General features: G+C 45.5%; 1 protein-coding gene across 1 annotated transcript; it reads left to right on the top strand.

The window, feature by feature from the left end:
- Nucleotides 1–2,005: 2,005 nt before the first annotated feature.
- BRF2 (BRF2 general transcription factor IIIB subunit) lies at nucleotides 2,006–16,034 on the top strand. The gene is made up of 5 exons (XM_084803895.1): nucleotides 2,006–2,207; nucleotides 2,891–3,053; nucleotides 9,987–10,046; nucleotides 11,777–12,098; nucleotides 13,603–16,034. The coding sequence occupies exons 2-5, from the start codon at nucleotides 2,900–2,902 to the stop codon at nucleotides 14,309–14,311; spliced, it is 1,245 nt and encodes a 414-aa protein (XP_084660021.1). The 5' UTR covers nucleotides 2,006–2,207; nucleotides 2,891–2,899; the 3' UTR covers nucleotides 14,312–16,034.
- The last annotated feature ends 868 nt before the right edge of the window (nucleotides 16,035–16,902 follow it).

The raw sequence follows: 16,902 nt of genomic DNA, 5'->3' as shown, positions 1-16,902 counted from the left end.
CCTGTTTGTGGGTTTCCAGTGGGTAGCTGGTTGGCCACTGTATGAACAGAATGCTGGACTAGATGGACCCTTGTCTGATCCAGCATGGCTCTTACGTTCACAAACAATAAGCACACATTTGGGGGCTCCCAGATCAGCCTTTAAATACATGGGTTGGGGACCTGTGACCTCCAGATGCTGTTGGACTACAGTTTCTATCATCCCTTGCAATTGGCCATCTCAGTTGGGGCTGTTGGGAGTTGGAATCCAACAACATTTGGAGGGCCATGGGTTCATCTCCTTTATTACATTTATATCCCATTTTTCTTCCATTGTGGAACTGAAGTTAGCTATACCGGATTCTCAGGTGGTCTCCCCTCCAAGCAATGACCAGACCCTAACTTCAGCAAAGTGGCTGTCTCATGTGCCTTCAGGCCATGCCAATATTGTATTGGATATTTAATAAATAAGCAATGATTAGAGATAAGTGAGGGATGGTTCTATTACCACTGTATGGGTGCACTGCTGTTCTGTATGCGTGTTGCAGTTGCACTCTCATTCATGCCATTTGTGTAGCGGCAGGCTAGGGCATCCGGCTTCCTTTGGACTCCTGGGCTCCACTCTTGCAACATAAATCAGATCAAAGCTGGTTTACACCTTTATCTAAATGTGATGCAACAGCATTTTCTGGCCAGCTTTCTTGCAAGGGAGAAGTGTAACGTCAAGGCGCCATCTGCTGGTTCATACCTTGCTCATTCATAATCAGTTCTTGATAATTGCGAATTTCATTCTCTCGTGTGCTATGCACAGGTCCTAACTGCAGTGCGCGTCTGGGTGGGTGCGTGGGGTGTGTGTGTACACTTCTACAGCCTCTTTGTCTTACTGTGAAATCAGTAGCTGAAAGCTGGAGGCCTGAGCCAGTTAAGCAACACTTTAATCCTGACTGCTACAGCCTTTCAGGCATAGTAATATTTCCAACAGAACAAGCATCTAATCCGGCAATTCTTAAAACAAGGGAAAGATGTATAGACTGGTCCATACTCGAGGAAATAAAGCCAGACTGCTCACTTGAGGGAATGATATGAAAGGCAAAACTGAAGTACTTTGGCCACATAATGAGAAGACAGGATACCCTGGAGAAGATGCTGATGCTAGGGAAAGTGGAAGGCCAAAGGAAGAGGGGCAGGCCAAGGGCAAGATGGGTGGATGATATTCTGGAGGTGACGGGCTCGACCTTGGGGGAGCTGGGGGTGGCGACGGCCGACAGGAAGCTCTGGCGTGGGCTGGTCCATGAAGTCACGAAGAGTCGGAAGCGACTGACCGAATAAACAACAACAAAAAACTGACTCCAAACGACCTGAAGCTAGAGGATAACACCACCTCCTGGACTTCCCTTGCAATCTGGGAATTCCCTCCACAGCACTAGCATTCTGCAGCTGTCACCCTGGGGAGCGGGTGGGGTCTCTATTTCAGCTCTTGTACTGTTCCTGACAAAGGCGGAAGCCGAAACATTTGACAGAAAAAAGTAAAGAATATATATATTAATCTGCTTTCCCAAGTGTACGTGTAGCGCCTTATTAAATTCCATATGCCTTATTACATTTCCAATTGCACAAAATCTCAGTCTCCACTGCCCAATCCCCCCCGCCCCTAAAATGTGACCAGCTGCAAGGTTAGAATAAATTCTTGAGAAAGAGGGTAAGGGCGCAATGCTGTGCGTGTTTAGGCAGAAAAAAGACCTACAACTCCTAGCATTCCCCAGCTTTTTTCCTGTCTAAACACGCACAGCTTTGAGCCCTAAAAGCCGGAGACGTCAGGTCTAACCTTAGAGAGCAAACAACCCTTAGTCCGAGCAAGAGAAACGATACAAGCAGGACGAATGGACAGGATGCGCTCACCACAGAACCTTTCTCTTTCGCTCTCTGTTTCTCTACGGCGAGCATTTAAAGAGTACACCACGTCGCCGACGATTGCCCCGTTGTCATGGCGATTGTCCGGAAGAAGCGCGTCCCACGTTGAAAATCCTCCCCCACGCGGCTGGTTCCGGTTTTAGAAAGACGCGGGGCGCGAGAGGACGGGTGGCACGCTGGTGTAAGAGAGACACAGAGGCGCCTGGCGGTGTTGGAAGCCGGCCTCTTTGGCCGTGCACTAGCGGGAAGGTAGACTTCCACGCCCGCCGTTGGTTGTGAGCCGGCGGCTTCCTTCTCGCGTTGTGTTTCCCAAGCAAGGTATGTTGATACTGTTAAGCGTCAGCTTTAGACCATGGAGGAGGTTGTCTGCTAGCCTGGGCTCTTTAAAACAGGCTCCTGCAGTTGATAATGCTCACTGCTTTCGTTAAAGCCCACAACCAGTTTAGTATGAGGCAGTGTGGTATAGTGGTTATAGTGCCAGACTAAAATTCGGGAGACCCAGGTACAAAGCAAGCTTATGGAGCCAGTCACCTTGGGACCTTGGGCCAGCTCTCAGTCTAACCTACCTCGCAGGGATGTTGCCAGGATGGAATGGGTGGTGGTGAGAGCTTTGTATGCTGTCTTGAGCGCCTTGGAAGAAAGGCAGACCATAAATGAACCCAGTGCTCCAGGTTCGCTCACAACCTACGACCTGGCTGATCGTAAGTAGCTGATATGAAGAGTATGCGGGAGCCAGCTCGCTCCTACTTGTGTTATGTGCAATCCAGGTCATTGTTTGGAGTTATTTCAGGTAGCAGGCCAGGTTACTACGACCAGTCTTATGGGATTGTTATGATGATAACAACAGGGATGGTGGGAGAACCATATATGCCACCTTGAGCTCCTTGGCAAAAAGCCAGGACAATGTGAATGCAATAAATGCATTAATTAGATACCACTGAAACTTTTCAGTGACCACTTTGAAGAAGTGTTCTAGCTGTGGCCTTGATTTATGCTTTCAGGCTGCAAAGATGTCAAGCCAGAAAAAGTGTCCAGACTGTGGCTCCGTGGAAATTGTAGAGGACACTCACTATGCTCAGAATCAGCTAGTGTGTGCAGACTGTGGCTTCATTCTGACCGAAGGACTTCTCACGACCACGTTTGCTGATGAAGAGCATTTACAAGGTGAGATGGAGAAAAGATATATGGATCAAAACTCCTGGTGTCTTTAAGTGCTGAGTTGTCCTATGTGGCGGTGGAAGGTGCAAAGTTATGCAGCAGTTTTAAGCATATTAAGCTGGATGAGGGCCAATAAACTGAAGCTAAATCCTGACAAGAGAGAAGGTCTGTGGATTGGTGGTTCCCGAGTCCGGGAATTGGGTAAGCGACCTGTACTGCAGGGGGTTGCACTCCCCCTGAAGGAGCGGGTCTGTAGCTTGGGAGTACTGCTAGATCCATCCCTGTCACTGGAGCCCCAGGTGGACTCCATGGCCCAGAGTACTTGGGGCCAGCTTCGGCTGATCCGCCAGCTATGGCCTTTCCTGGACAGGGATAACCTAGCCACAGTAGTACACGCGCTGATAACTTCCCAGGTAGACTATTGCAATGCACTTTACGTGGGGCTGCACTTCCATACACTTCCAGTCAGAATTCAAGGTCTTGGTGATGACATTTAAAGCCCTAAGCGGCTTGGGACCTCGCTATTTGAGGGAGCACCTCTCCCTATATATGTCTGGCCGAGAACTGAGATCTGTTGGAGGGGCCCTCTTCTGCATCCCACCAGTATGAGAGATACACTACGGTGGGACATGGGAGACGGCCTTCTCTGCTGTCATACTCTGATTGTGGAATGCCCTCCCCTGGGAAGCCCGATTGGCGCAGACATTAATCTCATTTCAGCGCCAAGTAAAAACATGGCTTTTTACCAAAGCCTTTGAGGGCTAAATGCATTCCTTAGCACATTGTTTTAACTGTTTTATTGTTTTAGATTTTAACTGGTATTAGCTTGTTTAATCATTTAATATGTTTTTAGGTGTATAGATTATTTACTGTTTTATACTGTTTAAATTGATTTTATCTGTACACCACCCTGAGATCTTAATGATATAGGGCAGGATAGAAATATTTTAAATAAATAAATAAATATTTACTTAGAATTAAGGGCTATTGTAATACATGGTGTTTACTTCATAGATGGAAGCATCCCTGATGTGGGCTGTTTCAGCCCTTTCTTGAGAACTTCCTCAAGGAAGGAGATTCCACAATGCCTCTAGGCAACATTTTCCATGGCTAAACCTGGGTGGGGGTGCACCATCCCCCATGAAAAATCAGGTTAATAGTTTGGGGATGTGCCTGGACCTGGCTTTGTTCTTGGATTTTTAGGTGGTAGCTATGGCCAGGTGTGTGTTTGTGCAGCTTAGGCTGGTCAGCCAACTTCATCCAATCCTGGAGAAGTTGGACCTGGCGAGTGTGGTGTAGTGGCGAGAGTGTTGGACTGGGAGTCGGAAGATCCAAGTTCTAGTCCCCACTTGGCCATGAAAGCTCACTGGGTGACTTTGGGCCAGTCACAGACTCTCAGCCCAATCTACCTCACAGGGTTGTTGTTGTGAGGCTAAAATGGAGAGGAGGAGGATTATGTATGCTGCCTTGGGTTCCTTAAGGAGGAAAAAGGGTGGGATAGAAATGTAATAAATAAAAATAATAATAAATGGTCACACATGCCTTAGCTACATCAAAGTTAGGTTACTGTAATGAGTTTTATATGGGGCTGCTTTTGAAAAGCATTCAGAAACTTCAGATGCAGTTCTGATGTACGAGCAAAGGTTTTGGCTGGAGCCAAATCATGTGAGTTTGGAGCATGTGACTCTACTATTGTAATAACTTCACTGGCTATTGGTCTGTTTCCAAGCTTAATTCAAATAACTTTAAAGCCCCACCTCGCTTGAAATCAGGGTACCTAGAAGTTTTCCTCCTGTGTCATTCTTCCAGTTCTCTCAGGTCACCTGTGGGAAGCCTTTCTGCCTGTCCTGCATCTGAGAGGCATTTGGAAGGAAAATGGAAAATGGCCTTTTCTGTGGCACCAGTCTGTGAAATGTGCTGCTTTGGGAGATTTGCGTGGCCCTCTCTTTAATGACGTTTCATTGCCAACTGAAAACTCTTTTGTTCCAGTAGGATTATGGCTTGACTGGTCCTTGAATTAATATCTTCTGGCTCTCTTTCTATAGTTCATTTTTCTCTACTGCACTTGTCTGTGTTTTTTAGGGTGCAATCCTATTGAGAGGTGAGCGGAGACATGATAGAGGTGTACAAAATTATCCATGGTATGGAGAATGTGGATAGGGAGACTTTTTTCTCCCTTTCTCAAAATGTTGTTGTTGTTCAGTTGTTAAGTCTTGTCCAACTCTTCGTGACCCCATGGACCATAGCATGCCAGGCCTTCCTGTCCTCCACTCTTTCCCGGAGTGTGCTTAAATTCATATTCATTGCATTGGTGATGCTATCTAGCCATCTCATCCTCTGCCATCCCCTTCTCCTTTTGCCTTCAGTCTTTCCCAGCATCAGGGTCTTTTCCAGGGAGTTTTCTCTTCACATTAGGAGGCCAAAATATTTGAGCTTCAGCTTCAGTATCTGTCCTTCCAATGAGCAGTCAGGGTTGATTTCCTTTAGGATTGACTGATTTGACTTCCTTGCAGTCCAGGGGACTCATAAGAGTCTTCTCCAGCACCACAGTTTGAAGGCATCAATTCTTCGGCGCTCAGCCTTCCTTATAGTCCAGCTCTCACAGCCATATGTTGCTACTGGGAAAACCATAGCTTTGATTATACGGACCTTTGTCGGCAAGGTGATGTCTCTGCTTCTTACTATGCTGTCTAGGTTTGCCATAGCTTTCCTCCCAAAGAGCAAGCGTCTTTTAATTTAATGGCTACAGTCACTATCTGCGGTGATCTTGGAGCCCAAGAAAATAAAATCTGTCACTGCTTCCATTTCTTCCCCTTCTATTTGCCAGGAAGTGATGGGGTCAGATGCCATGATCTTCGTTTTTTTAATGTTGAGTTTCAAACCAGCTTTTGCACTCTCCTCTTTCACCCTCAACAAGAGGCTCTTTAGATCCTCTTTGCTTTCTGCCATTAGGGTGGTATCGTCTGCATATCTGAGGTTGTTGAAAATTCTCCCAGCAATCTTAATTCCGACCTGTGATTCATCCAACCCGGCGTTTCTCATGATGTACTCTGCGTATAAATTAAATAAGCAGGGTGACAATATAGAGCCTTGTCGTACTCCTTTCCCAATTTTGAACCAATTCCCAATTTTGAACCAATCGGTTGTTCCATGTCCGGTTCTTACTGTTGCTTCTTGTCCTTTGTACAGGTTTCTCAGGAGACAGGTAAAGTGGTCTGGTAGTTTGTTGTGATCCACACAATCAAAGGCTTTTAGCATAGTCAATGAAGCAGAAGATGTTTTTCTGGAATTCTCTTGCTTTCTCCATGATACAGCGAATGTTGGCGATTTGATCTCTAGTTCCTCTGCCTCTTCGAAACCCCACTTGTACTTCTCGATTCTCGATTCACATGCTGCTGAAGCCTAGCTTGTAGGATTTTGAGCATAACCTTGCTGGCATGTGAAATGAGTGCCATTGCACGGTAGTTTGAACGCTCTTTGTCATTGCCCTTCTTTGGAATTGGAATGTAAACTGACCTTTTCCAGTCTTGTGGCCACTGTTGAGTGTTCCAAATTTGTTGGCATATTGAGTACAGCACTTTAACAGCATCATCTTTTAGGATTTTAAATAGCTCAGCTGGAATACTGTCATCTCCGCTAGCTTTGTTGTTAGCAATGCTTCCTAAGGCCCAGTTGATTTCACTCTCTAGGATGTCTGGCTCAAGTTCAGTGACTGCACTATCATGGTTATCAGGGACATTCAGATCTTTCCTGTATAGTTCTTCTGTGTATTCTTTCCACCTCTTCTTAATCTCATCTGCTTCTGTTAGGTCCCTGCCTCCTTTGTCCTTTATCATGCCCGTCTTTGCACAGAACATTTCCTTGAGATCTCCGATTTTCTTGAAAAGATCTCTAGTCTTTCCCATTCTATTGTTTTCCTCGATTTCTTTGCATTGTTCATTTAAGAAGGCCTTCTTGTCTCTCCTTGCAATTCTCTGGAACTCTGCATTCAGTTGGATATATCTTCCCCTTTCTGCCTTGCTTTTCGCTTCCCCTCTTTCCTCAGCTACTTGTAAAACCTCATCAGGCAGCCACTTGGCTTTCTTGCATTTCTTTTTCTTTGGGATGCATTGAGTTGCTGCCTCCTGAACAATGTTACGGACCTCCGTCCATAGTTCCTCAGGCACTCTGTCTATCAGGTCTAATCCCTGAAATCTATTCCTCACTTCCACTATATATTCAGTAGGGATATGATTTAGGTCATACCTGAATGGTTTAGTGGTTTTCCCTACGTTCTTCAATTTAAGCTGAAATTTTGCAACAAGAAGCTCATGATCTGAGCCACAGTCAGCTCCAGGTCTTGTTTTTACTGACTGTATGGTGCTTCTCCATCTTTGGCTGCAAAGGACATAATCACTCTGATTTTGATATTGACCATCTGGTGATGTCCATGTGTAGAGTTGCCTCTTGTGCTGTTGGAAAAGAGTGATGGCTATGATCAGCGTGTTCTCTTGGCAAAACTCTATTAGCCTTTATCCAGCTTCATTTTGTACACCAAGGCCATGCTTGCCTGTTATCCCGGTGATTTCTAGACTTCCTACTTTAGCATTCCAGTCCTCTGTGATGAAGAGGACATCTTTTTTTGGTGTTAGTTCTAGAAGATGTTGTAGGTCTTCATAGAACCGATCAACCTCAGCTTCTTCGGCCTTAGTGGTTGGGGCATAGACTTGAATTACTGTGATGTTGAATGGTTTGCCTTGGATTCGTACTGAGATCATTCTGTCGTTTTTGAGATTGTACCCCAGTACTGCTTTTCCCACCCTTTTGTTGACTATGAGTGCTACTCCATTTCTTCTAAGGGATTCTTGCCCACAGTAGTAGATATGATGGTCACCTGAATTAAATTTGCCCATGCCTGTCCATTTTAGTTCGCTGATTCCCAAGATGTCGATGTTCAATCTTGCCATCTCATGTTTGACCACCTCCAGCTTACCTTGATTCATTGGTCTGACATTCCAGGTTCCTAAACAATATTGTTCTTTACAGAATCGGATTTTCTTTTCACCACCAGACACATCCACAGCTGAGTGTCCTTTTGGCTTTGGCCCAGCCGCTTCACTCTTTCTGGAGGTACTTGGAAATACCCTCTGCTCTTCCCCAGTAGTATATTGGACACCTTCTGACCTGAGGGGCTCATCTTCCGGCATCATATCTTTTAGCCTTGTGATATGTTCCATGGGGTTTTCTTGGCAAGAATACTGGAGTGGGTTGCCATTTCCTTCTCCAGTGGACCACATTTTGTCAGAACTCTCCACCATGACCTGTCCGTCTTGGGTGGTCCTGTATGGCATAGCTTATGGCTTCACTGAGTTGACTAAGTTACGCAAGCCCCTTCGCCACAACAAGGCAGTGATCCATGAAGGGGTTTCTCAAAATACTCAAAATACAAAAGGGGTTTCTCAAAATACTCAAAATACAAAAGGGTTCATCCCATGAAGCTGATTGGTGGGGGATTCAGGACAGATAAAAGGAAGGACTTCTTCACACAGCACACAGTTAAACTATGGAATTCTCTACCACAAGATGTAGTAGTGGCCACCAACTTGGATGGCTTTAAAAGGGGGTTAGATAAATTACTGGAGGAGAAGGCTATTAATGGCTACTAGGCTTGATGGTTATGTGCTATCTCCCATACCAAAGGCAGCATGCCTTTGTATACCAGTTGCTGGGGAACATGGGCAGGAGGGTCGTATTGCATTCATATCCTGCTTGTGCGTTCCTGATTGACAGCTGGTTGCTACTGTGTGAACAGAATGCTGGACTAGATGGACCCTTGGTCTGATCCAGCATGGCTCTTCATATGTTCTTAAAGATAGTCAGCAGCGTCTGAAGTCAGAGGCTACCAAGTTCCCAGTGCAGGGTGGCCTGAGCACGGGAGTGATCATCACCTCTGTGCTCTAGCTGCTATGCATTTTTGGCTAGATGGACAGTTTTGGCTGTCTAGCCATGGCTTCAGGGAGGAGGAGGGAAGGAGGCCGTTTGGCGCAGAGGAAGCTGCGTAAAGCAGCTTCCGCAGTCTCCTCCCCTCCCTGCCCCCAGGACCACCCCCTTTTCACTGTCTCCGCGCTCAGTTTCCAAGCGTAGAGACGTAGCTGGTGTGGAGAGAACCGCACTAGCTACGAGGGGGCGGGGAGTGCAGTTTCTAGGAATCGCATTGAGAGCCCTGGCTCCGACCTCGGTTCCCAGAAACTGAAAAATTCTACTGCCCTGTAGACAGTGTCTAATGGCCATAGGATTGCTCCCTTGATTGCTTTTATGTTATGATTTGTAATGTTTTTAATGATTAGTGTTAGTCACCTTGGGCATCTTGGAAACAAGACAAAGGTGGGTATAAATGCTTTAAATAAACACATTTTTCCTACCGTTTGAATCCATTCTTCTTGGGTTTATCACATCCCACTAAGGATAAACCATTCTTCTCTTATTTCATGACACAGTTTAAGATGCATGTAAACTGGCAACTTTTTCCTAGAATGTTGTGTTAACATCATAGTAGCAGCAGTACTAACAATTATGTTTATATACATGTCCTTTCCTGTTGCTCTGGGCACATTACAGAAAGTAATTAACTTTCATTAAAATATGGATACATTTTTACGCAGGAAAGGCCAACAACTTTGTTCTCCAGATCTTAGTTTCCAGATTCATTTTGAAGGGAAGAATAAAGAGGAAGAACAAAGGAATATCTGAAGAAGTGAGTTCCACACTGCTGGGTCACTGCAGTAGTGGTATAGTAATCTCCTAACATATTGAGGGACACCCGCACAGATGGCTCCTAGGGTTGTGCTTCAGAAGCACTTTTGAAATATACGGTGCCTACATCATTAAAGGATTTGTAAATCAGTACATTTTGTGAGCTCTTTACAAAGTTGCCTTGTCTGATGTTTGTTTTTTATTCAGAAGTGGCATATTCACGCAGTACTGGTCAGAATGAGCAACTGAGCCGCTGTGTGCAGCGAGGTAAGAGTTTCACATTACCTATCAGCACGTTTTGCTGGTATCCATGCCTTGGTTAAATCATGGTTAGACTGCTGCAGTGGACTCTATATGGGGCTGCCCTTGAAGAACATCCAGAAGCTTCAGTTGGTGCAAAATGTGGCAGCTAGACTGCAAACCAGTGCAGGGTATCATGATCACATAACCCTAATAATTAAAAGATCTGCACTGGTTGCCAATTGTTTTCCGGGCTCATTTCAAAATGTTGGTTTTAACCTTTAAAGCTCCAAATGGCTTAGGACCTGGCTATCTGAGGGACCACCTATCTTAGTATGAACCTGCTTGGTTACTAAGATAATCAGGAGAGGCTCTTTTGAAGACACCCTTGCTTGCAGAGAGCTGCTTATTGGACATACAGGGAAGAGCTTTCTCCTGTTGCTTTCAAACTATGGAATGTGCTCTGTTTGGAGTTGTGACAGGTCCCCACTCTCTCTGCATCTTTTTAACCTGTTTTTTTTAAGTTATAGCTTTTTAAGGTTTTTCATGTTTTACTATGTTTTTATTTGATTATGGTTTTCATTTTCTGAAATGTTTGTGAACTGCTTTGGTTGGCTTCACAAAGGCAGTATAGAAATGCAGTAAATACAAACAAACAAAGTAAATTGTAGAAATTAATGTGCTTGCCATTCACAAGGGGTGCACTTACTCCCTTTCTAAAAGCAAAGGGGAAGTTCCATTTCAAAACTGCCTGGCTTTGCTGTGGACAGGGCAAACATGTCTCATGCAGTTTTTAGAGGGTTTTTCTTCTTCTCTATGCATCTTCAGTGCATAGAGCAGCGTTCCCTCAAGATGTTCTGGACTACAATTCCCAGGACTCCTGACCATTGGCCATGCTGGCTGGGGCTGATGGGAGTTGAAATATCCAGAGGGCACCAGGTTGGGGAAGGCTGGCGTAGAGGATGAACTTCAGTTTGGTGACCTGATTGCATCCTGCTGAGACAGGTAGGGCACAGTCCTAATGCACATTTAGACAAAAAAAATCCTACAACTCCCAGCATTCCCCAGCCAGCCATGCTATCTGGGGAATGCTGGGAGTTGTAGGACTTTTTTTGTCTGAATGTGCATAGGATTGTGCCCTTACTGATGTTCATGGACCTTGCCTCTTAAATGGGCTTTATAATTGTAGATATAAAACCAATGTAAGATAGAGGGACCTATTACTGCAGCAATGCCAAAAAAGAAGAAAAAGTCTTGGATAACAAAGATTATCTGACAGGGAATAAAACCCCAAATTGAAATACAGTACAGATACCAAGTTGGAAAAGCAGTACCAGCAGCAGTCCACCTAATTAAAATCCACCGAAGACTTGCAGAAATAAAACAATATTCCCCTTGTGTCTAAAAGAAACCAAAAAGGTGTCAGGCTAATAGGTTTGTGTTGGAAGTTCCATTCAGACCAGAACAATAGAAAAGGGGTTGACCCTAGTAGCCATCTAACGTCTGAAGTTGGGGACACCTGAATCATTACTTCAGTAGGCCATCTCAGTGTATGGGTGGGTTCGTACAAGAAAAGGCCTGCCCCACAGATGGAAAATTTATTATTTATTTATGGAAAATTTATTTATTTTCATAAATGTGTATGAAAATACTTATTAATTGATCGATTACATTTTTATATTGCCCAATAGCCAAGGCTCTCTGGGCAGTTCACAATTAAAATTCCTTAAATACTGGTGTGGTATTTTCCCCCACAGGGATTAGGCGTGTCCGGGATCTTTGCAAAGTTCTCCGGCTTCCTTCTCCATTTGAAGATACAGCCGTGTCCTATTACCAACAAGCAATGAAATGCCCCTGCTTCGCTTTGGTCAGCTTGGAGAGGAAGGAGATGATTGTGGGTTGTTGTGTCTTTGTGACCTGCCGGCAGCGCAACTGGCCCCTGACCATGGGCACGGTCTGCTTGCTACTTTATGCAAACAAGGAGCTGTTTGCTACAACCTACTTGCGCTTCTTGAAGGAACTGGCACTGGATGTTCCAGCACTGAGTTTGATAGATCTGGTGAAAACACACCTCAATAGGTATGTTGGAGTTCCTTTTCCTGATATACTTCTCACAGTTGGTGCGTCATTGCTGTGGAAATAATGGAACCTTTCAGAGATGGAATTTGCTGTGAAGTTAAGCAGGACTGGGGCCGGCTGGTGCTTGGATGGGTGACTTCCTAGGAACTCTGCATTTATATAGCTGCCCCATAACACAAATTCTTTGGGTGGCTCACAAAATGAATAAAACATTAAAATGCAGTATAAAAATTAAAAGCTATCAAAATTAAAACACAATTAAAACATGGATTTTAAACTGAGAGGACCAGACTAAAAGACATCAGTTATTTAAAAGAGATCCAGTGTAGTGAAATGGTTAGTGTTGGACTGGGACTCAGGAGATCTAGGTTCTAGTCTCCACTTGGCCATGAAGCTCACTGGGTAACTTTGGGCCAGTCACCGTCTCTTAGCCTAACCTGCCTCACAGGGTAGCTGTGAGGATAAAGTGGAGAGGAGGAAGACCACGTAAGCCGCCAAATGTTCCTTGCAAGAGAGAAAGGTGTGATATAAATGTAATGATAAATACAAATAATTTCAAAAGGCCTGGGTGAATAAAAAGGTCTTTGCCTGGCATCAAAAAGACCATAAAGATGGTGCCAGGCAAGCTTCTCTGGAAAGGCTGTTCCATAATTGGGGTGCCGTTGCTGAAAGTTTGGGTGAACCCCCCCCCTCCATCTCAACAGGCCCTCTCCCTAGTGGCCACCTGCCTCACCTCATTTGGTGGGGCAGTGGGAGCAGGGTCTCTGAAGAAGAACATGAGCTTCAGGGAAGGTGCATAATTAGGATTCTAAATCATGAGGGGAGAGCAGGGGAGAGCCTTTTGGTCTCCCTACCCCTATTCCCCTTGTGTCCTTATCAGCCATCTCTAAAGCCCTCCATGCCTTGGAGGGGTCACTTCAAATAGAGAAGGCTCCCAGCTGCAGAAGTTATCCCTCCAGTGTGTTGAGGACTGTTGGGATGGGTGACGGGAACATGAGGGATGGGGTGGGACCAACGGGCTTGTCCCTGCTGTCCCCTCATGTGGTTCTGAAAAGAGCTGTAGTTTCAAGCTTTTCTCTGCAGCTACTGTATGAGAAGAAACATCCTTTCTTAAACAGAAGATTCTCAGAATGGTGAATTCGGTTCTTGTTACCAAATTCCATCTTTCCTCAGAAATCTTGCCTGTTGTTATTATAGAGGCGTGGTACGCATTGCACAGTGCACAAGCAGAATTTTAAAGCCGGTACTAGCTCCAGTGAGGCTTAAGTGTAAGTTTAGCAGAAGAGTGCATGCAGCCCTGGCCATGCGGTGCTGTTTAAGGGAAGATGCTTGCTCTTGCAGCTCATGTACCAGCTTGCCTTTCTGGCATGCTAGAAAATGGAGCCATCCCTGTCCATTCTACCTTCCCAGAATGCTGCAGTTTGCTCATAGCACCCTCCCACTTCTTCTTCCCCGCTGCTTAGTCCAAGCAGTCTGTGTAAATGGCATGTTCTTCTTCTCCCAGCTTCAAGCTTTTCCAGATGTCACCCAGCATCCCGACCAAGTTTGTGGAGGACAAGGAGCAGCTGGTGGCAAGGACAGTTCAAATGGTGGAGCTTGCCAGTGAGACTTGGCTGGTGACTGGCCGGCATCCCATCCCCATTGTGACAGCAGCGGCTTTCCTGGCCTGGCAGTCCCTGCGACCTGTCGATCGCCTCACTTGCACCCTTTCCCAGTTCTGCAAACTTGCTGGGATGGACACACCACGGCCAGCCCGCCAGAGGCTGAAGGAATTGCATAACATCCTCCTTCAGATGGCTTCTCAGCTGGGCTGGTTGCGAGTGCTGAAGGTGGACCGGAAGACCGTGGCCAAGTACGTTGGAGACCTGCTGCGGCATCGCCACGTGCTCCTGCAGGCCGCCTTCCGCACCGTGGATACGGTTGAAGGCCACAATCTTGGAAGCTCAGCAGCACCACTGCAGCTTATAGAAGAGGGGGCTGCAACAAGAGCAATGGCTTCCCTTGCAGGAGAGAAGCAGAAATGCAGCAGTGAGCGGACACCCTTGCTCCCGCCTTGTGTCCTGAACCCCACGAAGAAGCTGCGAACTGCCGATCCAGGGCCCGAGAGCTCTGCTATCACTGGGGATGAGCCCATTTTAGACAGTGAGATAGAACAGTACATCCGGACCCCAGAAGAAAAGGAGATGTTCAGCAAAGCTCAAGCCTGTCTATGATACCAAAGCTGGAAGAGATTCACAGAAGTGTGTGACGAATGACGGCACAGGTTTGATCCCTTGTGCTTGTGGTCCATAGTCCCAGAGCTATTTCCATCCTGATTTTAGGGCGGGGGGGTGGGCAATTTGTGGCTCTCCAGATGTTGTTGGACTACAACTCCCATTAGGCCTAGCCAGCACAGCCAATGGTGATGGATGTTGCAGTCTAAGAATCGCTGGAGGGCCACAAGTTGCCCACCTCTCTTTTAGGGGATCCTCTCCTTCCTTGATGATGCTCAGATAACATTGCCCTCTGCTGCCCATACTCAGGAGGGTCTATGAAAACAAAAGAACAGCCTCATGGTAGAACATTAACTGCAGAAACCCTCGGTATGCATTGGCTGAGATCTTTAGTAATACCCATTTCTTGCCTAGTCCTAATGGACATTTCTCTAATAATACCCATTTCTTGCCTAGTCCTAACATTTAAATCTGATGTGCCTCTGTCACATTTCCAATCCTTGATGGGGAAAGTGATGCTGGAGGCGTTTGCATTTCATTCTTATTGTGTTGAGGACTAACAACCTGCCCATGTCAAAAGGGTTTCTAATGCTCTTTGTTGCCTTTTGAAATAGACTCTCCCCCTGTCCAGTTATAGGATTTATTCATACATTATCTCAGAGGCTCCCACACCCTTCAGGCATGGCTACTTCTCACAGTGCTCTAATGACATTTGAAGGCAAGTGTTCTTGGGGGTGGGCTGACTAACTGTGGTGATGCCCAACCTCACCCTGGTCTGGGGACCAGCAACACTGGTGTTGGATGTAACCACCCTAGCCAGCCTGCACACATGATTATTTCCCTTCATTTCTTACCAGAGTGGTGTGGGAAGGGGCCATACTGCAGTGGTTCCCATACCACTTACGGCAGTGTATGAATGGGGCAAAAATGACCAGGTTTCTATAAATACCTTGGGGGAGAAGAAGCTGCCTATTCAATCTTAATTAGCCCTCAACTTCTGCTTCCCTGTCACATTGTCCTTAAAGCACTGACATCTGCTCCTGCTTGACCTTTTCCGTGGGGGTGGGAGAGCCAGAGTGGAAATGTTGGTTGAGAAGAAATTAGGCAGCTCGAGCAATAAATACCTGTTGGAGGATTGCTTTGAGCACTTCTAGGCCTTGTGGGTAGCTAAGGGAGGGTGGAGAAGATAGGTATGGAAGCCTACATTCAAGCTCTTTTAGCCATATTTGCTCACACTATAGAACTATGAGGAACCTGTGGCATCACAAGGATCTGTACATCATACCAACATCATGAGGTAGGTAGTGAGTCAGTCTATTAACTCTCAGATTAATGGGGGTGTTCATGTTGGTTTAGCCCCCCCCCCACACACACACACTATTGAGGAACAAGCTTTCTTGGTCACATGGGGATGACAGATTTGATTTGTTCAGTTGCTTGAATTGTTGATGGACACATATATCCATGAACTGCTGCGTAACGATGGCTAAGCTTCATTGCTGCTGGACTTGAGAAAACTTGACTTTATGACTGACCAGATACTGAAGTGTACAGGTTGTCAAAGCATCAGAGAAGCAGGAAAGCAATAGCCAACTTATTGGATGTTGCAAATCTTTAATATATTAAACAAGAAACATCTGCTAGAAACAGTTCATCTATATAAAATGCAAACCCCTCCCCCAAACAACCCTATTAAACGCTTTCTTTGGCACAGTTGTCTCTCAAAGAGCTCTCTGTTTTTGATATGTCATTTGCTCATAATGTAAACAGACGAAAGAAGGTAATAATACAAAGCTTTTCTGATAATACTGTTTCAGTGTAGCAAGCATATATAACAAGTTTAGCATTGCCAATATCATGTGGATTGTAGTACTGACATATAAATGATTTAGGCTTTATTAAATATAATACATATAAAACCAAGAAGGATTTTTCATAGAAGAGGGGAAAGAAGGGATGACTCTCAAGCTAAACAGAGGTAAGCAGTTGTCAAACCACGGCAGTTGGGAAAGAGGTGATGGAGGAGGAGGAGGAAAGAGGTTTTGGAAGATTCAGGGCTTGAGAGGGATTAAGTGCTTTATAACCCTTTAATGACTACAACTCTCCATGCCAGTTCTCAGAGCTACTGTGGACCCTAGTGCTGGCCTATAGCTCTGTCTGTTTGGCTTGTGGCACCATGCAGTTTACTGTGTGGCTAAAACAATCCTTGCAGGACCTTGGAGGTAGGTTTTGTACAGACAAGTGGACTACAAATGCTGGTCTGTCCATATATGAGGCCAATTACCTTCTGCCCTGTATTCAGAGTAAAGGGTTCCTCTCCCCCCCCCCCCCCGCCACCCCCCATGAATGTTGTACACTTGATTTCAACTGAGTTAGGTTACCAGTATGGAGCAGTAAGAGCAAGTAAATAAGTAAGACATTAAAGGAGTTTATGCACAGTGTATGTGTGACAAGTATACGTTTTGTTTCTCATTTGTAGCAGTATCTTCCCTCAAGACTGTACTTCTGAAAGTGAGATCTCTCACTTTCCCACCCAGCACTCAACCAGAAATGGTTGCTCATGAGAAAACGAAACTCTTCTCCCCCCTGCA

This window comes from Heloderma suspectum, chromosome 6 (genome assembly GCF_057233095.1).
Source record: "Heloderma suspectum isolate Gila_16-S chromosome 6, 16-S_ref, whole genome shotgun sequence".
Taxonomy (NCBI): Eukaryota; Metazoa; Chordata; class Lepidosauria; order Squamata; family Helodermatidae; genus Heloderma; species Heloderma suspectum.
Note: the sequence above shows the minus strand (reverse complement) of the source record. Positions and strands in the feature narration are given on the sequence as shown.

Coding starts and splice junctions, on each gene's coding strand:
- BRF2 (XM_084803895.1), top strand. CDS start 2,900: ATGTCAAGCCAGAAAAAGTGTCCAGACTGTGGCTCCGTGGAAATTGTA. Junction 10,047..11,776: donor GAGCCGCTGTGTGCAGCGAG/GTAAGAGTTTCA, acceptor TTTCCCCCACAG/GGATTAGGCGTGTCCGGGAT. Junction 12,099..13,602: donor GTGAAAACACACCTCAATAG/GTATGTTGGAGT, acceptor TTCTTCTCCCAG/CTTCAAGCTTTTCCAGATGT.